The sequence below is a fragment of the Symsagittifera roscoffensis genome, chromosome 4 (genome assembly GCF_963678635.1).
Source record: "Symsagittifera roscoffensis chromosome 4, txSymRosc1.1, whole genome shotgun sequence".
Lineage (NCBI taxonomy): Eukaryota > Metazoa > Xenacoelomorpha > Acoela > Convolutidae > Symsagittifera > Symsagittifera roscoffensis.
This window is the reverse complement of record NC_087065.1, coordinates 13,134,360-13,160,602: the sequence shown is the minus strand read 5'-3', so window position 1 is coordinate 13,160,602 and position 26,243 is coordinate 13,134,360. Positions and strand designations below refer to the sequence as shown.

The 26,243-nt window shown below is 38.5% G+C and overlaps 1 protein-coding gene across 1 annotated transcript; it reads right to left on the bottom strand.

The window, feature by feature from the left end:
- Window positions 1-24,870, bottom strand: LOC134844747 (uncharacterized). Its single transcript, XM_063861561.1, has 13 exons — window positions 24,843-24,870; window positions 22,786-22,895; window positions 21,438-21,621; window positions 17,279-17,564; window positions 16,851-17,167; window positions 15,907-16,070; window positions 15,394-15,671; window positions 8,177-8,448; window positions 4,038-4,229; window positions 2,094-2,293; window positions 1,583-1,825; window positions 1,133-1,326; window positions 1-391 (listed from the first exon to the last, which is right to left on the bottom strand). Exons 1-13 carry the CDS (start codon window positions 24,868-24,870, stop codon window positions 1-3), a joined length of 2,859 nt encoding a protein of 952 aa, XP_063717631.1.
- Between the last annotated feature and the right edge of the window lie 1,373 nt (window positions 24,871-26,243).

Below are 26,243 nucleotides of genomic sequence, written 5' to 3'. Positions count from 1 at the left end.
TTACAAAAATTGATGACAAAAAGCAGCATTGTTTTCCTGTACATCCTTCGATATGTCCGTCATGCAAGGTGAAATAATACTTTCCATCTCCAAACGATTGCCGCCAATTAATTGAGAAGAAGAGCTCGTGGAATTGTGTGATTCTTTGGATATGTTGTTCATACACTCCGTCTTCACATTTCGCGAAGGTTCCTTTGAACTTCTAACTGCTGGAGACTCTTGGGGGCTTCTAATTGCCGAGACTTCTCTCTTGTTCTGAGATGGACTAGTGTTCGTATCCGGAAGAGTTGGGAAGCTTTGGTCCTCCGAGTGGTGTCCCATTTTGCGTCTCCGAGTCGCAGGCGATGGAGATGGCGGCCGATAGTCATGCTTAGGACTCTTTTTAGTTTTCCTGAAACAAATTAAAGTATCATATTTAAGTTCCTGGATCAAGTTAACATCCGCCCTTTTACAACGGCTCATAAGGTGATGTGAATTTGGTCTCAACTTAGAATTTTGAGACAATCGCAATCAAATAATTCTCACGCAGCTCTTAAGAAATTTAATCCGAACTTAAATTTAAATGACGTGAAATGAAGTTTTTCTTGGTCAATTTGAAAGGTTAGGTGTTAACTTGGTGTCCACGCTTTTAAATTATGAAGATTACCCAAAGTAAAGAAACGCATAAGAGCTGACACTGAGTTAATGAACACAAATGGATTCCAGTGTAAGCCCCTTGGGCATTGTATAAAACTCAACAGCGCACTTTTTACTTGGAATATTTTTTGGGAGCCAGCTATCACACTCTCAGGGGCGGATTAAAGGGGATACTAAAAGATTTCTAAAGGCGCTTTTGGCGCCAATGTTTACTAAATTTGAGGGGGAAGCGCGCGCCGAAAAAAAACGCAGTCGAAAAAAAAAAATCAAAGTTTTCCAAAAAGTGCCTAAAAACGCCTTTTATGAACTGTTTTTTCAAAATTTTGCTTGTAGCGACGAACATTTTGCTGAAACAGTGTCTTTTTAGTGCTTTGGGAAGAGCTCAAAAAATCAATTTGGTCGACCTAAAAAAAAGGTCGACAACAATTTTATGAGAATCCCCCCCCCCCAGATCCAAAATAGAAAATCGTAGATCCACCCCTGATCACAGTTGTACCTGAAACAGCAGCAGAATCGGAACACTCTTCCAATTGAGCCTCCTCTTTGAGATGATGACACTTTATTTCGGTCTTGTTTTATTGGCTCCAATGATGGCGGTTGATTGTTGATCTCTTGAAAATGATTTTGTTTCTCGTCCTCGATTACAATAACTGGTAAAACGAAAGAAGAGTCTTCTGTCCTGACTAATTCCTTAAACAGTTTCAAGATTGAAATTTCATGGGTTCATCAAAAATTCCAAACTTCTCTTGATTTAGCTTTAAACCCTCCGATTTTTTGGTAAATTTGTTCAAGTATTTTTGAGAACAAATCAGGCTATCAGAATATATATTCCATTTTTCAACTATATCGCCGTATTTTAGGGGAAAATACCACGGCTATTCATTTACCATAGGTATCTCCAGCTTAACACATTCTTCCGAGGCCTCAGAACAAACGATAAACTCACCTCGCCAGTATTGATTTGTGCTTCATGATTCTGGTCCAGTCTGTGACCGTTTTCGGTAGCGACCGGCAGGGAGACACACTTCACTCTTCGCACTCTCCCTCCTCCCCCTCCATCTGCCCCTTCCCCTGTCCCCCCTCCAGCGGTGTGTCTGGGTGTCTCCCCTGCCATGGAGTAGGCGTTGTCCTTGTCACTCGCGTTCTCGTGCTCCTCCAACCCTCGCCCCCAACTGCCCATACGTTCCTCCTAAAATCAAATTGCACGTCATTACAGAAAAAAAACATTTTAGGTGGTTTCGAAAATGCTTTACATGTGAAATCACTTGCAGCAGTCGTGCATAAAAAATCCAAAAAAAAAAACAGTTTGAAGTGGCAAGTATATCCATCAGAGCAGCGCAGAGATATGAGAAAATGTTATTTGTCAACCATAAAAAACGTCGTGAAAGTCACCAATTGCACCAATTGACAATATATGTTGCACAAGCTTTGGCTTCTTTTTATAGATCATTATGTACCTCGGCTCTCTCGGGCTGGTCTCGTGTCATGGAGTAGCGCCGAGCCATCCTAGTCGACCCGGCTGTCGTCCGTCTTCGGCTGCTGTGTCGCATCTCGCTTCTGTTCGGGTTAGATATAAAAGTGTTCGTTCGTGTGGAGAAATTCCGCGAGTGGTCTGGGAAACGGCTGCTCTTAGTCCGTCTGGCATATTTCGCCCTTCCTGGATCAAAAAACAAAATACGCAAAGGAAACATTGGGATAGGGGGAGGAATTATGTCATAATTTTTCCGAACCTGAATTGGCTCCCAAAGAAGCCTTACAAGATCTCTATCGAGTCGTATATTAAGGGTCTGATTTTCAAATAACTCAGACCAATTGAAACACATTTTAGTTTTGTACATTTCCAAAATGATCCTATGTTGGCGAATGATTTAAAAATTAGCATTATTTTTAAGTCACCGAATAAAACTGGCAAAAAGCAAAACTGGCAAGTAACTGGCTAATATAGTTTCTGTTAGGGATTTAAGCACCGGCGGATTTACGGGAGGACGGACGCCCTTCCTCAGGAGCGCGCCGAAAAAAAGCGATTTTTTGGTCGAAATTTTCCAAAAAGTGCCTAAAAACGCCTGTTGTTGGCCTTTTTTCAAAAGTTTAAATGCGGCGCAGAAAATTTGCTCAAAGTGGGGTCTTTATCGTGATTTAAGAGACCTCAGAAGGAAACAATTTGGTCGACCTAAAAACCATGGTCGACAAAATTGTCAAATTTTTTTTGAAAATCCGCCCGCCCCCTCGATAAATCCTAGGATTTAAGGGTTTGTTTGAACGCCTGCTTGTTGGGAAAAAGAGGCCAAGAAACGCAACTTGAAGAGAAATTCTTTTCAAAAATTTTCCGAAATTGCATTTTGGGTAGTTTTTGCAAAAATTAGCCAGCGGTGCTGAAAATGTTCAAAAAAAAGTCTTTTATTGCCTAAGTGAGCGGTGGACCTTTCATATATTTTTCCGTTAAGATAACATTATCAGCTTTTCGAAGGCCTTGACCAAAGTATTTTTTGTAATATCGAGAGCTGTCGGTCTAAAAAAGGATGCAGAAAAGTTGTACCAAAGGGATCCTTCTAATTCCTCTCTCAATTGAAGCCAAAAGTTAGGCATGTTTTTTCTTCTCGCCCTCCTTTAGAAGTTTTTTTTGCTGCAAGACACAAAGTCGGATTTTAGAAGGGATGCCAGCATTGCGTAGTTAATGGCTAAGTAAAAGAGACCACAAGGTTCCAATCATTCAAACAAAAACATCTGACGTATGTTCTACATCTGAAAGAATTTTGGACCGCCGAAAATTTTTTTTGCGTTTGATGTCTGAAAAACAGACACATACTGAATTAAGAAGAATTTTTTTTTAACTCGACACGTTGAGTCAGTGTTGGTATCTTTTCTTCATGCAACATGTTTTTATACATGAACTATTTATAATATAAAATATTCAAAGTAGAACATATTTTTCGGCAATTTTCAATGAGTGAGAATAGACAACAGTTATATGCTGAAATAACCAGTGAAATGTTCAAAGCGACAAGTGACCGGCAGTGAGAAAAAATTTGGTGATTGAAGTTTTTTTACAACTTCAGAAATATTGGCTCCTTTCACATTAAAAAGAACTTTTAGTGTTATAGTATTTTGCTTTTCCCTGATGATCTTTTCATAAGACAATGCGTTTTGGCAATGCGTTTTGACAAGTGAGCTGTAATGCAAATATTCATGATATTGTTATTTGACACAAGGGCCCATTTAGAATTAAGGAAAAAGGTGGGGTAATTTTTTTTGTCAATCTTGCGCAAATCCACCACGAATGTGATTTACTCTGGTGTCCTCCTTTTTCAACATTTTTCCCGCCACTCCTCATACCACACAATTTCACCCCACAGAGTGGCGAGGAAAAAAGACGTGGGTTAAAAAGAGAATGAACCACTCACTCTGAAGCCCGTTCTCAACTAGCCCCCCAACTTCCTCCTCCAGTCTCCTCCTCTCGTGATCGTTGATGTCCCCCACCCCCATTAGTCCCCCCACTCTCCCCACTCCAGTGCAGGCACTGCTCCACCTCTGCAGCAACTGCGTGTCCCCCCGCTGCACATCACCTCCATCCACCACTTGGGATGCACAAACACCTAGAAAAAAAAACATCCATAAAAATCCATGGATTTGTTCTGTTTTACGACCCAGAAGGGATCTTTTAGACATGAAATTGGACCATAAGGCTCGAATTTGTTTGGTTGAAAATAATTCTGGCAAATAAAATCTGAGTTTTCAAAAAAAACGGAAGCTCATACCATCATTTGGTAAACTTGGGCCATAAAACAAGAAAGACCCAAGTCAACAAAATAATTTTTCTTTCGTATTTCTATCTCGGTTACGATTGGTTAAAACATTATTTATCTGCTTTCTGACAAGTATGCATAAGCGGTTGTCTACTTCTTATGTTTCTGTTCCAATTTTCGTAACGAAAGTAATGGAATATTGTGCTCGGGGTGGGTTTTTTTTTTCTTCAGACAAACTTTGACTTTTTAACTAGCCATTTTTGACGGAATTTTTTTTCATCATTCGAAAACTATTGTTGTCCTAAGCTTAAATTTGAAGAGATATTTTGCCTGTGATCTTTTTTTCGTAAAATTAAGGGGGTTTAAAGATCGCCATTTTGGCCAATTTGGGACAATTAACGCGCAATATGTTTCGCGCTTTTAACGCGTAAGCGAGATTTAATCCGTCGTAAAAACTGTTCCAAATTGGTTTAAGGAAGATTTTATGCAATAATTGATTTGTTAATAGGAGCAAAATCTATCACTTTGTACATTATATGGCGTGTGGGGGGATGTTTTCACAAAAAATCTAAAATTTTCTAGAAAAGAAATGTTAGTTTTATTTTATTACATTTGAAATTTCCATGTTATTACTGCTCAAAAGGCATCGGAACATTCAGGGCTTCGCCTTGATACGAGCAGTCTTGTTCATGTTTCTATTCTAGTGCGTGGCGTGAATCTCCGCTTGGCATCTGTGTGAGTTTTCAGATCCTCGACTCCAATAGCATACACTACAATAGTTTCGGCCGTTGAGAAATTTTGCATAGTTTTGCTTTTTAGAATTTTAAAAGTTAACTTTACACCAGCCATTTTTGCCAACAGAGCATAAGAATACAAAAAGACGGCTCGAGACAAGCAAAATTTTGATCTTTCTGATTGTTGTTTAAAAAGTCTAAAATATATAAAGTGCCTAATTTTTTGTGTCTATCAAAGCCATATTCGAATCATTTTGAAAGTGGCAATTCCATTCAAAATTATTTTTGTGTAGATAGAGAATCGAACGTTTTGAAAAAAATGACATTTTTCAAAATCCCATAAGTCAAAACGAAATCTGATAGTGTATTTTCAAAAAAAAAACTTTTACAAAAAAGCAGCTGCATTTTTTTCCTTGAAAAAATTTATTCTGCCTAAAATAAAACATAATCTGAAGAAAAAAGAACTCTATCAAAACAGAAAGCTAAATTTTAGAGTTGCATGAAACAAGACAAACATCTGGTGACAAGATATTTAATAAATAGGACAAATTTGGAAGACAAACAAAAGTTTATCATGATATAAAGTTTATTAAAACAAGTCTAAAACAATTGAAAAACATTTTTGAAAAATCAAAAAAAATTAGCATGGGCTTCCTTGCGCAGAGTTTTTTATGAGCAATTTTTTTTTAAAATAATTTTAAAATTTTTTTTTTGATGTTTCGAATTTTCAATTTTTTGGAGCACTGAGACATTTTCTGAAATATAAAGCTCCGAGAAATAACTTCATCATTTTTTTAAAGTATACTCAATTTTGGTTGCTCATCAACGTCATTGAAAAAATCTCGACAGCAAACATGATCAGTAGAGTTTATCTCGACCTCAAAAAAACTTGTAAAATTCTCGACCGCGATAATATTTGTAAACTGAAGCTTACAAGTTTAAAAACGCTGCCACATTGAAATTGCTATGAGCGTGCATTCGGATAATCCAAATTGTGCGAAACAAGTAAAAAGTTTCATTTCTTACTATGAAATGGCACAAAAAGCCATATAACTGAAAACGAAACAACAAACTATCAAAAAAGGCCAATGAGGACAACAAAGCATCTAACAAAATTTACATTGACAAAAACAACCCGAAAAGAATAGCCAGTTGTTGTGCAAGTAGCACAGAAGTTCCCACCTCATTCCGATCTTAATCCGATTCATTTTTGTGCAATGCTTATTAAAAGAACCAAGACTGCTTGTATCATGGCGAAGCCCTGAATGTTCCGACTGCCTTTTAAGGTTTATGGAGCAGTAATAACATTTAAAAACATTTAATAAAATAAAATGAATTTTTTTTTATAAAATTCAATTTTTTTTGACAGTCATCCCCCCACGCGCCATATAAAGTACAAAAGGATAAATTTTGCTCCTTGTTACAAATCAATTATGGCAAATCAGCTTCGTTCAACCAATTTGGAACTATTTCTAAGAATTAAATCTCCGCTTACGCATTAAAAGCGCGAAATATTTCGCGCGTTAATTGTCCCAAAGTGGCCAAAATGGCAATCTTTAAACCCCCATAACCTTACGAAAAATGATCACAGGTGAAATATCTTTTCAAATTTAAACTCAGGACAACAATACCTTTTTAATGATATAAAAAAATTCCGTCAAAAATGGCTAGTTAAAAAGTCGAAATTTGTCTGAAGAAAAAAAGACCCACCCCGAGCACAAAATTTCCGTTAATTTCGTATCGAAAGTCGGAACAACAAGAAAAAACCTTATGAAACGTTAAATGAGTCAGTTTTTGTTGTCTCTGAAAAATGAATAACAAATCAAAAACTTCAAAAAAAGTTTTGAAATTCCTTTTTTGAGTTGTTTTCAGAAAACTTTATTGCCAAAGAAGTGTTTTTTAAAGCTTTGAAAGTTTTTCTGGTTTCAAAATAAAAGGTAATTTTCCTATCATAAGAGTTACTTTCTAGCTGTTTTCGATTGAACTTAGGCTAGAACAAAAAGTTCACAATCTTGATTTTCTCGACACTGAAAATACTTTTTGGAAAAAGTAGTCCGAATCATCTGAAAGGGCTTTGATATGATTTGATTTATCTATCGACTCTCTCCGATATTTACTTATTTTGTACCTAACTTTGCCTAATATATACCCTTTTTGGCTAAATAAATATACCTAATATACCTAATATTACCTAATATGTACCTTATTTTGCGTGGAAAACGTTTTTTTTAAAAGACAAAATAAAGCGCACCCGATAATATTGTTCCTCCCGTTTTTCAGAAATCAAAAGAAAACCATTGGTGTATTTTTTTTCTTCAAGTTTTCGTGTTTTTTATAATAGAAGAAAAATTTTTGTTGTTGGTCCTTACACATTATTGCCCCCAACAGATCTCTATTCAAAGTCCGTTCTGTTTTCAAGAATTCAATCGCTTTGTCTTGTTTTAAATATTTTTTCTTTTTGTATAATGATTATTTAAAAAAAAATTCCACATATATGCTTAACCACTAATAAACAAACTTCAACCTTTTTTTGTTTGTGGATAAGCTTCTAAAACCACGAGTTACAAAATAAAACTGATGTTTCTACCTAGTAATGGCAAGAGGGGATAAAAGATTCAATACATCAGGTAAAATACAGAAGCGATGCAATACAAAAATAGTACGGCTGCGAGCCGCAAAAAGTTAGACAAAAAATGAAACAAAAATATCAAAAAAAAACATTGAATAATTTTTTTTTCACAAAAAAAAATAATAAAAAATTAAGAATTGATTCACAACAAACAGTTTCAAGAATCTAGTAAAAAAAGGCCATTAAAAATACTGAGATGTTCAAGAAGTATCTCTTGGCCAGAAAAAGGTATCGGGTGATCTTCTTCCAAAGGTTAATTTTTTGAGGTTAATCAAGCTAAAAATCAGGCTATCTTACGTGGTGCAAGATGACGTTGTACATTGCAGCGCTCATTCGATTTTTATTCGCAATTTCATTATTGCTGAGCACCATCACTACCTTACCAGTCTGGTATGATGACTTCCTCACAAAAAACGGTTCTTCCTCTTTCTTACCATTTGTGAGTTCCTGTGTGGACACTGTTGCTCCCACCCCCCTACCGGCCCTCTCCTCTCGTGATGTTTCCTGCATTATGTCAGAGTATGACTGTGATTGTGCCAGGGTGGAGAGGGTGGGTAATGATGCATTGTTGTCCGCTCCCCCTCCCCCGCCCCCGCCCCCTTTGTACTGACTGCCCTTTCTCGAATGAGTGGTCTGCACGTCCTGTCGTATGCTCTCGATCTCATCCTTATCCACCAGTTTCAGTGAACTTCGCGCCCTTTCCTGTCTAACAAAGAATACTGTGAAAAGACGGTTTCGATGTATGAATTAAATGTCTTGTTAGTAAGCAAACCGTAGTTCAGAAAGTAAGTCGGAGACAAAAAGATAGCTGTCATCCGAAGGTGACAGACAAACTCCGAAGGTTAAATACCGGTTAGCGCCAGACAGATAATTGAAATAGATAACACGACTAGAATTGAAACATGAACTAAATTTAGATACTATGACATTTCCCTCCTTGTAATAAATAATACTCAAATCCAATATCCAATATCTATGTTAACCGTAAACAATAGGGTTAATAACAAGTTTTCAAATCAAGTTTTTCAAATCAACTACAGTTCTTTTAAACACAAACTTTTGAGTTTTTGCTGGTACACAGCATGCCCTCTCCCTGGACCTTCCCATTTTAGCAAAGTTTTATAGATTGTTTTGAGCTCCATTTTATTCATCATCTTTTCACTCTTTTTCTTCGATTGCTCCGGCTTTGTCCGTTTTTCTAATGTTGTCAATCATGACCCCCCCCCCCCCATCTTGGTCACTGCGGTCCGCTTCCTGCCCGAACGTCTCGAGCTTGTTTCATCCAACGAGCTGGCCGAATCTTGGCTAGAATAGGAAACAAGTCGTTGTTTCCGGCCCCGTTTCTTTCCCCCGGTTACTGATATATGCTTTGGTTCGCGCTCCGTTTCTTGTGGTTCGATTCCTCCGGTATTTGTTTCTTGTGGTTCGGCTCCTTCGATATTTGTTCTCCCCCAGTCATTTCCGATTCCTGTTTCACCTGCCAACGTGTCTCCTTGTTCCGTCTCCTTATTACTGGGACGAACCCCGATGGCCTCTGGTTGAACTGGATCCCGTCCCCCACTAGATGTTCCCTGTCCATCTTCTCGACCGTTTTCTCGCCCTCTTGTTGGTTTCGCCACTAGGATGGTTGTACTCAGTGGTAACTGGTCCTCCGATTCTGAGTCAGAATTTTCTGCGGATTCCAGAATTTGGAATTTTGCTCCCTTTCCCATGATGTTGTGCTGACTTTCCTTAGTGCCTCTTGAGCTGCCTGGTTGGTTTTGTCTCAATTTTAGCTTCCTTTTCAGATCCCACGGCGTTGGTGGTGTAGGTAATGGTCCTCCCGGCACCCGCTTTTTCGGAACTTTGGCCTTCCTGAGCGCTACTCCTGATTTCCTAAGCACCGCACCGTTACTCATTTTAATAGTATGTTCAGTTTGATCAACTATTTTGGACTTTAATGGTCTATACCTATTCATGTTTCGCTCCCCGGTCCTCTGCATTACCACTGCCGGTGGTACCTCCACAGGGTCGTTTGGTGCCCGTGCAATCCGAGGCTCATCATCTTGATTAGCTGCCTGTTCCTCGGCCAATCTTAGTGGTCCCCGTCTATTTTTCCGGTCATACTCAGTATCCGATCGGATTCCCCAGTTGGTGTCCATCGGCTTCGGCATTGTTTGAGCTATCGGGTCTCGTTCATCTAAACATTCATATTTCGATCGTATTACATTTTCCCAATTTAGATTCCGTAACGTAGGTTTTTTAGTCAGGTTCCTGAGGACAGTATTAGCTTCCCGGCCGTGGTGCGCTTCGAACGGTGTTATATTGAGGGATGCGTTTTTCACAAATATTAGGGCTCCGAGGGCTCTTTCAACCATTCGATCCAAGGGTTCCGGTTTATCCTCCCGCGCATACGTCAGCACTGAATTTTTAATGCTACCAATCGTGCGCTCAACACATCCTGTTGCTCTATGATCATTCACTGGCGAAGTGAGGACTTCAATTCCTTGTTCATGACAGAATGTTTTAACTTCCTTAGACATAAAGTTTGTTCCCTGGTCAACTCTGATTTGGCGCGGAACTCCATGAGCGATTATGTAGGCTTTTAAAAATTTTATAATTTTATCCGAACGGTTCGAAATACAGACCATAGCTGATGGCCATCGAGAGAACCGGTCCACCGCCACCAAAACATACTTTTTAGATTCCTTCAAGTAGTTAATGGGTCCCCAAAAATCCAATTGGACTGATTCATTCGGCTCTTTTGGTTCAGGTATTTTCCCTATATCGTCCTTCGAACACATGTTTTTCAAGTTCTTACCCGCTAATGTGCATTCCGGACAATTCCCAGCGATAGTTGCGAGACTACGAAACATGTAAGGGTACCAGATGTCCTTAGCGGCGTCGATCATGCTGGATTTCCCGTGGTGATAATAGTGGAGTCTATTGACCACCGCCGTCTGCAAAGTATTAGGGATCACTAGCCTCTCGTCCATCCACAGGCATCCGTCTCTTACGTGGAAGTCATGAGTATACTGTGCGAAGTACTTACTCATTGCTGCAATTTTCGAGTGTAACTGGGGGTCTTTAGATTTAATTAACTCGATAATAGCTTGTAACTGTGGATCAGACTGGTATTGCGATTCTATAAATCGAAGATTAAATAATTCGGGAAGAGCGGATTGTTTGCTGACTACTTTACAATTTCTTGGTATAATAGACATTACTTTATTTTCCGGATTGACCGGTGGATAACTCTCACCAGGGTAAACCGACGGAATCGAAATAATGGTGTTGGTTTTAGTGCTCCGGACTTCTGTTGTAACCGCCTGTATATTTACATCAATCTCCTCTATATCATCACTACTGCTAATGCTAGGGTGTCGTTCCAATAATTTCTTGAGTTTCCTTTCCATGATTAAATAGCTTGAATTGTTAATGTTGATTGACGAGTTTAAAGATTTTGAGTAACCAAAGTTAGCTTCAATAATAGTCCCAACTGAATTTTTGCTAAACTCAATTGACCTGCCGGGAATGCAATTCGTCGCTCTGTGATTGGTCCAATTTCCGTCGCATGATCACTCGCCCTCTACCGGTCGTTTTCTATTCGATATATTACAAATGCGTCTATTATTAGTAACCGATGGAGACTCGAGTTTATTTCTAAATCCGAGAGCGGATCTAATTCTACTAATTTTCGCGACCGTAAACATACTATCGTAGGTGCTAATCGGTTGAGGATTTAAACACGGGTGCCTTGAAAGATAATCAGCGAGTCCTATTTTTGCTCCGGGTTTATGTTCTACTTGAAAATCGAACGGTATAAGACGATCTAACCATCTTGTTATTCTGCTGAACATTGTTTTGTTCTTTTTGTTGTTCCCATTTAGCAATGACACTAATGCCTTATGGTCCGTAACTATTAAAAACTTTCTTCCCAGCACATAATTTCGGAAGTATTCCGCGCCCCACACAACTGCTAACATCTCCAATTCATTCGTTGAGTAATTTTTTTCTGCTGCGTTCAAATACCGGGATGCGAATGATATTGGCCGCCAACCGTCGGAATTTAGTTGCTCAAGGACCGCTCCGAGCCCATTATGACTAGCGTCACACACAATTCTTGTGTCTCTGTGTATATCAAAGTGCCGAAGTTCCACTATATTAGCCACTTGCTTTTTCAGGTTCTCGAATGATATTTGACATTCATCGCTCCAGACAAAATCGTTTTTCCGGCTTAATAATGGGCGTAATGACGCTGATGATTCCGCGAGCGCCGGAAGATATTTGTGCAAACTGTGAATGGAGCCCATGAACGATTTAAGTTGTGACACCGTTTTTGGTGCTTTTAGCGATTCGATCGGATCTGTTTTCCGGACGAGTGGTGTTATTCCTGTACGGGTTATTTTGTGTCCCAACCATTCACATTCTTTCCGCGCAAATTGGCATTTAATGAGCTTAAGTGCCATGTTTTCGCGATCCAGCTTCCGCAAAATTTTTTCAACTGTCGAGATATGCTCGATCTCCGTGCCTTTGGTGACCACCAAGATGTCATCAATAAAAGCATGTGCCTGCGGAAATTCCGCAAGAATCGTGTCCATTACTCGTTGAAATTCAGCTGGCATGGTAGTAAGACCGTAGAACCCCGTACGAAAGCGGTACGTGCCCGTTGATTTTCCTCCCACCAGCAAAAATTGCATTGAACGCTCGTTTCCGGGCTAAGTGGTAATTGGCCGTACGCGTACGTAAGATCCATAGTAGAAAAATATATGTCCCCTGATTTCCGTTCGCTAATCGTTTGTCCTACCGTATCCATAAGCTCCTCTATATTCGGCATTTCGTATTTATTTTTGTGGACTTGCTTGTTTAACTCTCTTGATTCTAGCGCTAATTTTACTGATCCGTCCTTTTTCACTGTTATTACAATCGGGGAAACAAAATATTTATCCGAACATTCCTTTAGCTTTTCAATGTGTCCTTGCCGTAAAAGTTTATCAATTTCTTTATCAACCTTTTCTTGCAACGTGATGGGCACTCTACGTCCTTTTTGTTGAATTGGCGTTAACGTTTCGAAAAAATCCGCGTGTACCTTATAATTCTTAATTTTTCCGACTCTGTTAAAAAGATTTTCAAACTGCTTACTGAAGTAGATCTGCCAGTTGTCTAGTGAGTCCTCCACATCCGTCTCCTCAACTGTGCCTTGATCGCTCTGTACCGACATCACATTTTCCTCCGGTGCCTTCTGCACGATCTGTAATCCAAGATTTGGCATTAGGTCTCGTCCAATAATTGATGGTCTGCTTCCTCCAATCACTCTGATATTTGCGTTGGCCACCCATCCGTTTGTTTCTAATAGTACGTCCATCGTTCCTAGTAGTCGTAATGGGTTGTTTCCGTAATCCCTGAACTCCTCATCCTCCGGTGCCGGTGCCTTCACCTTGACGCCTGCGGTGCCCAATGTCCGTTTCAATTCCCCAATGGTGAATATCGAAATCGGTGATCCACTGTCTATCCACACGTTTGTTTGCTTTCCGTTTACCTTAATTGGTAGTCGGGAGCCGGCCACTTTAAGATCTGTTTCTTTCCGAGATTTGATGGCCATAACAACGTAATCCCCTGAGCTATCCGAATCCCACGATCGTTGTTTCTTGACCGGTTGTTTCTTGACCGGCGTATTAACCCAGCCGACGGAATTCTCGTGCTGGGAATATGTATCCTCCGCGTCGTCTACTTCAGTAGTTTCCATATCTTCCTGATTTTGAATCAGTCCCACTGCCGGTCTTCCCCGATTATTTCGCTTTCCCCTACAAGTCCTCTCGTAATGTCCCGTCTTCCTGCAGAAGTTACACGTAGCATTTTTCGCTGGACACGTTGTGATGTGCTCCGGAGTAAAATTGGGTTGGTCACAATTATAGCATCTTCTGGCACCACCCCCTCTCATGTCTGCTCTCCCCCTAAACGATCCGCGGCCCCGCTGTCTGTTGTTTCTGTAACCACCTCGGATGGCCCCCACTGGTTCCGTCTTGATTTGGAACGCACCAGCTCCGCCGGCAATCCCACTAGTTCCTCCCCCGGTTATCGATCCGTATGACTTAGCATATTTGAATCTCCACGTTCATATGAAAGTGCAATACGATACACCTCCTCTGGTGTCTTCGTCGAGCGGCATAGCTCATTTTGGGCCTCCCTATTGTTCATATTTACGATGAACACATCCCGCAAAATCCTGGTCTTCAATGCTCCAAAATTACATCGAGCGGCTAACCCACTCAACACTCAGTGGAATTGTTCCAGCGATTCTCCTATTTGTTGCTTTCGTGCCAATAGTTGGAATGTTTCGTAAGTTTCGTTTCGTTCCTTCCGAAATTCGGTTTCGATAGTATCCAAAACTCGAGAATACCTTGTTGCAGCGAGATCCAGGTGTGGTTTTCTTTTATGTAGCTCATCCTGTCCTTTCTCCCCCAGGCACAAATACAAATTCGAGATAAGCGTTTGCTCCGACACCAGGCGATTTTTCCCACCGACCTCCTCTGGTAAATCTGCAAGTTGCGCTGCTGTTAACGTACTGGCATAATAGAAGTTCCGTGGATTTATGCTATGTTTGGCCACCATCCCCCATATAAAACGATTGAACCAAAACTCCCATAGCATTGGTGGTTCTGCGAGCGTCGAGGGCCAAAACGATGTAATTCCCAGTGGGTTCTTCCCCCCACTTTGGCCTGTTGGCTGCGCCATGTGAAAAGACGGTTTCGATGAATGAATTAATTGTCTTGTTAATAAGCAAACCGTAGTTCAGAAAGTAAGTCGGAGACAATAAGATAGCTGTCATCCGAAGGTGACAGACAAACTCCGAAGGTTAAATACCGGTTAGCGCCAGACAGATAATTGAAATAGATAACACGACTAGAATTGAAACATGAACTAAATTTAGATACTATGACAATACACTAAATTTTACAAAGAGCTTCCGATTATCCGATTTATCATATGACTATGAAGTAAAAAAAATGAAAACATTTTGGACGCCAAAAACATTCAATTCGTTCGCTCCAGTATAGAAAACACAGAACAACATATTCATTACTGCATTAGGATAGCCAGAATAGGCTATTCAGTCTAGCAAGTAGCTTTCCTCTGGAATAACTATCTCAATTAGGTAACGACAAAAAGTGACAACAAACAAATCCGAAAAAATGTCGACCAGCTGAACGTTGCCTACAAAATAATTGTTTTTGGAAAAATAAAAATAACTGAAAATTAGTCATCTGAAACCGTTTTTGTCTTAGATGATCAAAAGGAATCTTACCATTTGAAGTGAATCATTTATTTTTACGACTGCTTAATTTTCAAAAAATAAACTGATGAACATTTTATTCTTAAAAAAATTGTTTTTTTTTGAAAAGTTGAGACAAATAGATTTAATGAAGTTTAATGAAGTTTTCTGATCAAGTTTTTGCTTAAAAAAACAGTTCCTAGTGTTCTTTTCTGGCACATATAAGTTGTTTCCCAATTTGCAGTACTTGTAGTGCCATAGATAAGGAGACCATATGATATTACAGACACTACAAAAGCCCATTAGAACCCTAATAACGCTTTCGACAGAACGTTCCTACTTTTATACATTATTCTTTCCCTCTAAAAAACTCACTGCTAGTCTGCCGTGTGTCCTTACCCGAAGAGAGGGTTATTTTTGGCTTTTATCTTCATGCTGCAGCCACTGTACGAAGACTGTGGCGTGTGTAGAAACGACAGTCTCTTTCTCAAGTCCAGTGATTCTCTATTCTGATTGGACAGGTTAGAAATGGAGTTGGAAGAAGATTCGCGCATCATGCTCTCATTGCGTACCACATTCTGAAGGGAGAGCAGCTGAGGCTGGGCAAGAGCGGGGATCGAACCCTGGTACGAAGCAATCACTACTTCTTTCAACGCACTGGTCCATCGCTCTTTCACCTTATGAAATTTAAAACCATAAACGATCATTCAAAATTAAAAGACCGGATTACTAAACATGGGTCCCAATGATGTTATTTTTTCGGAGCAAATTTGCAAAAACACTGTTGCATCCAAAAAAAAATATATTTATATAATTTAGAAATAGACGTAGTTCAAAGCTTTCCCACCTGCAATTTTACAAAATACCTTGAATTCAAGCAGTGGTGAGTAATGACCATAAAATTGGTTTTACCTCAATGGAGGGCGCGAGGAATGTCATGGAGGGAGAGGTGTTGTCGTGGGGGGCCACTTGGAAGGACAGGTGGTCCTTCAGACTGGTCTTCTCCAGCAAGATTAGGTTGTCGTGGAAGATGTGTGCCTTGTGCTGCAGGAACCCACTCTCTGTTATCTTAGTCACTGGACAAACAAACCACAATTGAGAGAACATCATTGAATACATGGGCGCATTTTAAAGGGGGGGGGTTTGTTGACGCTTTTTCTTTCGGGATTCGACCGAACGGGGTCGAACAAAGTCGAACAATCCCTTCCCTGCAAGAAGACTCTTTTTGCAGGGAAGACGACCCAAAGACTCCCTCTTTGGTACTATTTTAGGACATCCCCTTTCGCTGACCACAACTAATATTTTTCTAAGGCGCCTTAGACGCCAAATTATACTAACAAGAAACTCCTAGATCCACCCCTGAATGTATACAAGCTTGAGTTCATATTTTAAAAAATGAAACTAGCACCAGTCTTCCAAACTGAATCCCAGTGAAACCGCCTTTAACCAAAATCCAATTTGAACCAATTTAGCCTAAATCTCTACTGAAAAGTTTCCTGTCGAAACCACAGAATGATTGTATTTGGCAAATTTCTCGATACAGAAGCAATTTTTTTGAGAAGAAATAAATTTTAATATTTTTTAAAATAAGTTTTGACTGAAAATTGCGGTCTTAGCGCACAACCCCCCCCCCCCCTACAAAATTGAGAAACTGAAGTCGGTCAGACAGACAGACATCTTTGGCGTAAAGAAGAACCAAAGGGGGCGCTTTGGAAAAATTAGGGCACTGAAAAAGAAAGAGAGAGAGATTATCTTGCATTTTGTGCTGTACATATCCGTCGAAAGATTCATATTATTTAAAACCAACGACGATGTGTGTTAAATATAGTGTTAAACTATATGGCCTCATACCATACCGAGAAGTATTTTGTCGAATAGGAACAGTTGTCGGTAGTCCCTAGCCCCCAGCAGCCGCATCTCCCCCTCCAGTCGGATGCCCCCGAACGAGGTCAACAATCCCCCCTGCCATTTCCCCTGGCCCTGTCCCTGTCCCTGACCACGTGATCCTCTCTGAGCGTTCCCCTGTTGGTACTGGCGGTTCGATTGTGGGCGGGGCCAGTCTATGAGGATGCTCTGAATCTCCTGCACGTGCACTTTGTCCTCGTACCGTCTCTGGATCTCATTCACCTGACTGGCCACTGATGTCATCGCATCCAGACTCTCACAGATCAAACTACCCAAAAAAAAACAAGTAGTGTGAAACTCAAACATTAACAGACCACAAACGGTCAGATGATGGAACAACTTCCAACATAAAGCGCATTCAGCACTCCTTGGTACCCACCTGTAACCTCTGTGGTCCAGTTGATGCTGGCAACTCTTGGCAATCTCTTGCAACAACAGATGGTATTTGAGGATCCTCTGGACTGGCTTCAGCATATAGGACGCCAGAGGTAACACGTGACCCATATCCGCCTGCATCTCCTGCAGTTTGTGCAATGTTGCAGTGCCTGCACCGCCTCTGTTCGGTGTGAGGTGAGAGGAGAGAAGGCTGACTGCATTGGGGTAGTTGGCACAGTAGAAAGAGTAGAGAGACACGAAACTGTCCTGCTCATTTATGAATGTCTGTGCTAAAATTTAAGCAACCAAATTCTCTAGAGTTGCATGTCTCTATGCTGCATGCCCACAAAGTACATTTTTATGCAACAAGCACAGAAAATGCAACCGTTTACATGTTTTTTTGATTTTTTTTTTCAAATCTTCTTGGATTTTACTGTTACTAAAGATTTGGATGGCGTCTTTTTTGCGGTATAGATAGCAGATAATCCCTAAAATCTGATGTAAATTTTCATTACGCTGCGTTAATTCTTGCTTACATTTTTTTGGTTTTTCACATTAATAAACTATACCTTTTGCAGAAAATGGCAATTTATGCTTTGAGGTTTCGTGGCTTTTTTGTCTTCGCATTTTTTTGTTCGGGAGGTTTACTCATCTTGTAAAGATTACATTAGATTACTGCTGCAGCATGGCACCAAGGGCGGAAGAAGACGCATCAAAAACAAACTGAATTACTTCACACGCGTCTATTTCCATCATTTATGTCGTTGCGCAGAGTAAACTTTTGTCTGACTTTTACAGAACGTGTGATTTTAACAAAACTCGAAGTTTTTTATTGTCTTGTGTGAAGAGAGTAATTTCTTTTAAGCTTCTATAAAGCTTCAAGCCGCCAAAACAAAATTGACCAACAACCCAGCGCAATGCAATTAATATCGGAATTTGGCTACCATTTGCTGGCTGCTGCAAAAATAACGATCTCCATAACTTAAGAAACAGCAAAATGAGAGAAAAATTATAAAAACACCCATTTGAAAAACACTGTCTAAGGCATGTCTTTAAAACTACAAATTTCAAATCTAACAAGACCGCTCGTATCATAGCGAAACCCTGAGTGCCCCGACTGACTGCCGTTTAAGGTCTGCGGAGCAGTGTTTTTTCGAAGCATTATTAAATTTTTCAAACAAAATCTTAAAATTTTTTGAGATTTTTTTAAAATCATCGCCCCACACGCCATAATAAGTTAAAAATGATAGATTTTGATCCTAAAAACGTAGCAATTATGACAACTAGCCTGCTTCAACCAATTTGGAACAATTTCTAAGTCGGATTAAATCTTCGCTCACGCATTTATAGCGTGAAATATATCCCAATTGTCACATATTGGCCATATTAGCAATCTTTAAACCCTACAACTTTACAAACAAGCAATCACAGGTGAATTTTTTTTAAACTTGAGCCGTAGACAACAATTCTTCTCGAATGATATTTTGAAAAATCCGTAGAAATTTCTAGTTTAAATGTCTAAATTTGAGTAGAGAAAAAATCCCGAGCACAAATATTTCGTCATTTTCTCGAAAATAGTCAAAACAACAAAGATTCAGTTGGGTTAAAAGTCAGAGTCATCAATTTCAATATCATCAACTTGGGCTGATAATCGAAAAAATGCACACCGATGTTTTTCAGCACCGAAACGAGACCTGTTGTTTTTTTGTTATAGACTTTTGTTTTTAATATTGGGTCACCGCCGAACAGGCTTTAATCTGACGCTTTAAACTTAAATTTAGAGAGATACCCAAACACCACAGTCCTTTTTCGAGAGATACCCAAACGCCACAGAGAGCCTTTTAGAGAGATACCCAAACGCCACAGCCCTTTTTCCCACTTTCCATCGGCACAATAACTAAAAAAATTGTTACACTATTTACACAATTATTTATCTTCGCATTACTTGTGATACAACACAATCATAGAAAAGAATGAGTAAATAAATGAAAAAATCTTTTAAAAAAACTAGGTAAACCAATACTTTCGTATGTCTCGATGAAGGACAACTAGGGCTCAACTAAAGCTGGAGGCAAGTATTTGGTATTTTTTTTACTTTGTTATACTGATGCGGGACAAAACGCGTAATTTTAAAAATTGGACTTTGCCTAAAACCTTAGTTGTTTCTCTTCTAAAATAATTAAGAAGAATTGAACTTTTTGAGATATTCGAAATTTTGTAAGGATAAAACCTCAGACCAAATTAAGGAGTGGCCACTTCTGCGGAACAAAAATTGCACAACCGCTTCTTTCGATGAAAATTTTCAACTCAGATTTGATAGGGTAGTTTCTAAAATTCAAAAAGTTTCTTAAAACGGTCAAATTTCAAACACTTGACTTTCCGAAATCGGTAACTTTTTTCTGCTGAAGCAGATTGTGGCCAGAAAAGCAGATAATATTTCTAAAATCGGGTTTCTCGATTGAACACTTAACCTGAGAATTAGCACGGTAACTTTCGAGTGGAGTAAGAAACTTCCAAAAACCGGTTTAATTTTAAAAATAGTTTTTGGTTGAAGTCCATAACTTTTGTTTAAAAAAAAAGAAGAAATAACAACTTGATGGGTCGATTAAACTTATGATATCAAATTTGGCAGGATAGTCATCGAGAAAAGTCCAAAAAATAGTCACACAATCAGAAAGTTCACATTTCCGAGAATCTTAGCTTTTGTTTTAAAAATTTGGGCGTAGCCCCTTGTGCAGAAAAGACTCACACAACCTGTTATTTTCATTCATTCATTTTTGTTCATTGGAAATTATTCATGAAAAAAAAACCAAAAAAAAAACAAAAAATATCAGTCAAATTTAATTTTTTTTGAAAATCGGTAGAAAAGTTTTTGAGAAAAAAAAAACTTTTTGCAAAAAGTATTAAAGTTTACCAAACGCCCCAAAATATATAAAATAAAAAACCCATAGACTTTCATATTACTTGTTTTTATCAAAGAGTAATTCCAAGCAAACATGTTTTAAAATCAAATTAGCAACTGAACAAAACTCACGAAGCGGAAACAAGGCCGACAATCTTTGAGCAGACACCAGTTGAGCCAAAAAAAACTTATTATGCGAATAACTTTAAAAAATTGGAAGTCCCCCTAAAAGTACCCATATTAGCACCCAGCCAACAGTTAAATTTTGAATTTTCACGAAATTGAGCATGTCAGCTGAAGAGTGATTCACTTATGTCACTGATGTTAAGTGATTCACTGATTTTGTTAAACTAGTTGTTAACCCGAAAAAATGTCTACATTCCGATTTGATAGCGCTTGCTTATCGCAAGCGTAACTATCTTAGTTGCCACGTTGCCAAAACTACTGCTTGTGTTTGACATCGAAAAAAAAATACATTACGAAACATTCTTTTCAGTTTGAGTAAGGCAACTGAAAAAGTTCCATTATAAAAACTCAATCGCTATGATACTGCATTTTCTGGTAGTGGGTTACATTAGCCGAGACTTTAATATGACAGTTTGATTTTTAAGAAAACAGATGTGTTTGGTTTTCATAATTAGAAAAAATATAGATAAAAACAATCGATTTTTTTTTGAAAATTTCAATTTGCTACAAATAAGCAAAAGTCCTGAATTAAATAAGCCTATTATAGCAAACTGTAAATAGTTAATTGATTGAATCGTTTGTTTTAAGCTTCTTTTCAAAGTCGTTGACAATCACCAATGCAATTTCTGCTTCCACTGAGCAAACTAGCTGTCTTAGTGAGGACCCTTAACAGGGGCGGATTTAGGGGGGCAGGGGGCGTCCCCCCTCAGTGATTCGCCCCCTGCCCACCCAAAGAGTCCCCTTAATACTATTATGAAATATCCATTTTTGGCTGATGGACCCTGAAAATTTTCTAAAGGCGCATTCGGCGCCAATATAATCTAAATTTGAGGGGGTAGCGCGCGCCGAAAAAACGCGATTTTTTTGGTCAACATTTTTCAAAAAGTGCCCAATAATGCCTTTTTTGGACTGTTTTTTTTTCAAAATTTGGCCAGAACAGGAACTTTTTGGTGCTATGGAAGAGCTCGAAAAATTAATTTGGTCGACCTAAAAAAAACGGTCGACAAAAATTTCGAAAATTTTTTGAAAACCCGCCCCCCCTCGAGAAAATCCTAGACCCACCCCTGGTCCTTACCAATTTGTGCGACATCAAATCTGTGTTTAGCCAACTGTGAATGCAGTTTCTTGTGAAAAGCCTTCAGCTCCCACACATTTCCGAACAGGATCCTAAGCTCACTCTCGGAGAATAAAACGGAAAGTTGCTGCTGGCTCATCTGGCAATCCTCCGGAATGGAACTGGAACTCTTCTTACGACCATCCTAGATAATAACAACAGTAACTTCAGTTGGACCTCGTTTAGCACATCATTTTTAGTTAAGACCATTCAAATTCCGAAAGTATATTCCAAAAAGTTTATCTTCATGTCAATTATTTCGCTATTCAGACCAAGTAACTACGGGGGAAGTGCTTCTAATAGCATAGTCGGAAGATTCTGTGCTGCTCCACAGCAGCAGGGGGTACAGTATTTAGGCCAAAATTTTTGGTCGAGTCAAAATTTTCTTATATCTAACTATTGGGCTTTCCATATTATAGTGAACGGATTATTAATTTTTAATACTACGAGGTGGAGTAAAAATTATAATTGATCAACAGACGTACCAAAATAAAAGGAGCAGTTCATGCTTTGTTACAAAAACTACGAATATACTAAAGTCAGTTAATTGGCGAGGTACCGATTGTCAATTTACCATTTGCTTTTGAATGAAAAACAAAATCAATTAATTCTTGGAAACAATTTTTTGAAGCTGTAAAACGGAACTGCGTGATCTAAAATAAAGTTGATAAAAATTTGGAAAACAACTTCATAGCTTAATTCAAGGGCAGATCTAGGTTTTCTCAAAGGGTGGTGGCGGATTTTCAAACATTTCTGAAACTTTTGCCGACTTTTTTTATCGTCGACTAAATTGATTTTCTGAGCTATCCCAAATCACTAAAAGAACCCTGTGTTGACGAAATTGACAACGGCGCAGACAAACAAATTTTTGAGAAAACATGCCAAAAAGCGTTTTGAGGCTCTTTTTGAAAAGTTATGTTCATAGCACCGTGTTTTTTTGGCGTGCACGTCTCCCTTAAATTTCGTATATATTAGCGCCAAAACCGCCTTAAGAAAAGTTTTAGTGGTCGGCCAGCCGTAAATGTATCTCTTAGAATAGTACCAAAGGGGGACCTTTTGGGTAGTCAGGCGGTCGAATCCCCGAGGGGAAGCGTCCCCCCCCCCCCCCTAATCCGCTACAGGTTTAATTCTTTGCCTGGAAAAATAGATGAGAGCTGCTGGCCCAGGATCTCCTCAACGAAGGAATGAAGAGAGCCAGATTGGAGGTTGATTGCGTAACAGCACTCCTGCAGCTAGCGTCATTATGAAATGAGGATGACGTAACACTGATTTGGTCGAAGGTGTTGTCGAACTGCTCCTGTTTGCTTACCTCCTCTAACAGGCCTTTGTAGTACCCTTCGCAGATGTCAGTCAAGTCCACAAGATAAGATTTCTCGGTGCGTAACAATTCCCGGACAACTAAGTAAGCGATCTCTTCGACTATTTTCCCCTATTGTAACTAGCAAAAAGACTACAAGGATATCAGTTTGCAGTGCAAGTTGCACAAAGTTTCCGACTACTGTAAAAAATTTCTAAAAGAAATATATCGAAAATTTTAAGAACCAAGCGAATCAAAAATCTAATAAATTCTTGTAAAAATTTTGTAGTATTTTTTTGCAAATCTTTTTCATTAGCAAGAAAAAACTGAGCTGGCGTCACTAATAAGCTACTCAATTAACATGAAAACAGCAGTAACTTATATATCCTCTCTTAGTATTTAGTCAGTCTGTAATAATATGAATATGTTCAACTCAGTTTTTCTTGACACTAACCTTTTTTTGGGATCGGAGCAACGAATGAAAGACCTTTCACGTGAACCACGCATTTTGTCCTACGAGTTTTAGAAAATACTGAATTTGCGTGAAAAAATAACCCTTTTACGTGAAATAATCGGATTATTTTCCCATTTTTTTGAGTGATCACCGACTTGTGTCGCGGCTTCGAGCTCAACTCAAAGTGACTTCTCGTCCCCAGATTCTTACTAGCAAAGCTGCTGATTCTCGGAAAAAAGTCGAGTACTTCAACCCGGGTCGAAAAAAACCTCTATCAAAAGATTATAAAATAACATAGCCTTTTAAAAAGTACATAGAAAAAGTGCAATTTGAAACGGTATATTAAAAACAAAAAATTTCAAAAATCATTGGTTAATATCAAATTTGATACTCCTTTTGATACAGGAGAGAGGGAATAGTTGAAGAAATCCCTAAATTGCAAGAGCTCATTTTGCTTCAGTTGGTTCAAACTAATATCAATCAGTCTGTGCTCAACTGTGCAAATAACATATCACTAGTATGTGGAGTTAAATATTATCCAAAAACTGTTTTTGATGCTTTATTTTTTTAATCTCAACTAAAGTATAGTTTTAGTCTTTGAGGATTAATTTTTATCTAAAGCACCAAATTCAACTTAGAAAGTGGATTCATTCGATTCGTTTCAGTGCCACATCCACCAGACAATTTGAATCAATTGGTGCATATAATATTCTTTTGGAGTTTTTTCAGCCAACTATTTCCAGTTTTTTTTAAGTCCCAGCATAATGGGACTAGAGCAACCAAAATGTGTTCGCATTCAGAACACGTGTCAACAGCGCTTGAACGCGGATTCTGTCATACTTTGCCAGTTTTGTGTTCTACTGAGTTCGGCTTCAAAACTTTTTGTCCCGTTTAAAAAAGGAATCCTTTGTGCAGAAAGCCCCCCGATACCCGAAAACACCGTCCATCTTAACATTCATCATTCGCAACTCAATTTTTGATAATCTCGGAGAAAGAAACTAGGACGATTTTAGTCAGTTTTGGAAAATTCAAACGTAGTCTGGTTGAAACTTTCGCTCCTTTAATTTTTCTGCCGCGAGAACAGCCCCCGTTTGAAAAAAAAGAGAGATTGCACTTTCAGACGCACAACTTTGAGAGTTGGTAGCTAATTCATTTTTAGTTACTCTAAAACAGCACCATTTGTTCCTGTCCACATGTCACAGTGCCAATAGATCTCCAAGGAGTCAACTGTCTGCTGAGAAATCAAAATTAAGCGGTCCATTTATGGAATAATTACATTACACAGCTTCAAGTCCCGAGCTATAATGATTCAAGTGAAACAAAATATTTATCAAAGCCATTTTTGATTTTTTTTTCGGGAACAATACTAGGGTTAACCTGTTAAACTATTATTATAAAGTGAATTACAACGCAGGCAAGTGAATTACAAAGCAGGCAGAATTTGGATAGATGCCCGTTAAATCGAAAAAAATTCTCGCCATAAAATTTTTTGAAACAGTAATAGTCTTTGGCAAAACCAGCAAAGTAAGTACACTTGCATGAAAAACCTATATTTTTCCTTCGAAAAACGTAATTTGAGGCGGCTTAGCCAATATAGCATCAGCCGAAAAATTACCAGACAACGCATTAAACACCGGAGACATTATTAGACATAAATGCATATATAGCCAAAAAACAAGACCCGGTGGGAATCTTTGGAATCTCTGCAAGAAGAAAATTAATGATTTATTTAAAAAGCAAGGTCAATTTCAAATCTGCTGTAAAAAGGTTGTTAACGACAAAAAAATATATATACTTCACAACATAATTACTAAGAACTTGCTCTCGCAAATGTAAAGATTTAATAACACACATCAACCGTTGAATTTTATCAAGGTAAATTTTTGTTATAAAGTTTTTTCTCCCTGATGAAGAAAAAATTCTTTCAGATGGAGAAGATGCCCGCCACGCTCACTTTAAATTCACGCCTCCATTGTAAATATTTTCATTAAGTTTTCAACGAGAAAAAATTCATTCTGTAGAGAACCCAACAATTCTCGATGAATCGATTTACCGTGTGCAAATTTTAAAAAAAAAATTGCTAAAATATGATGGTCATTTGAAGTTAAATTTTGATGTTTGACAGTTTCGTTGTTTCTACGGCTAATTTTTCAATTCAGTCTGTTTTTACAACGCGTTTATTTCAACTTTCAAATACGTTTTAACTGTTAAGTTAACAGTTAGGAGCATGCTGAATAATTAACGACTTTTGAAAAAATTTACTAAATATTTGAGCTAGGGGTTTTTTAAAAGACAAGTTTAAACGTTTTAATTAGACATTTTTTACTAGAAGCTAGATTTAAGCAGTTTGAAAATTATTGATCCTAAAAACAAAATATAGAAAAATGAACTCAACAGATCACTGGCTGAAATTATCTCTTTATTGTTCCGACTTTCAAAGAAAGTGACGGAATATTTGTGCTCGGGTGATTTTTTTCAATCGAATTTTGACTTTTTAATTAACCATTTTTGACTGAAACTAACGCGTAATATATTGTGTGCTATTAACGCGTAAGCCGAGATTTAAACCTTCTCAAAAATTGTTGCAAATCGAAATGAGGCATGCTATTTGATCTATTTAATACTTAGCTATATGATAAATATTTTACTTTGTACTTAACATAGCGTGTGGGGGGATGATTTTTGCAGTAAAGTCTGAATTTTTACTTAAAAAATGTTGTCAACTTTTTCTAAAGCGAACACTACATTCATGGTTTCTGAAGCGAACACTACATATGGGCAGTCTTGTTGTTCCGACTTTCGATACGAAAGTAACGGAAGATTTGTGCTCGGGGTGGGTTTTTTTTTCTTCAGACAAATTTCGACTTTTTAACTAGCCACTTTTGACGGATTTTTTTTATATCATTCAAAAGGTATTGTTGTCCTGAGCTCAAATTTGAAAAGATATTTTTTTGTGATTATTTTTTGATTAAGTTATGGGGTTTAAAGATTGCCATTTCGGCCAATTTGGGACAAT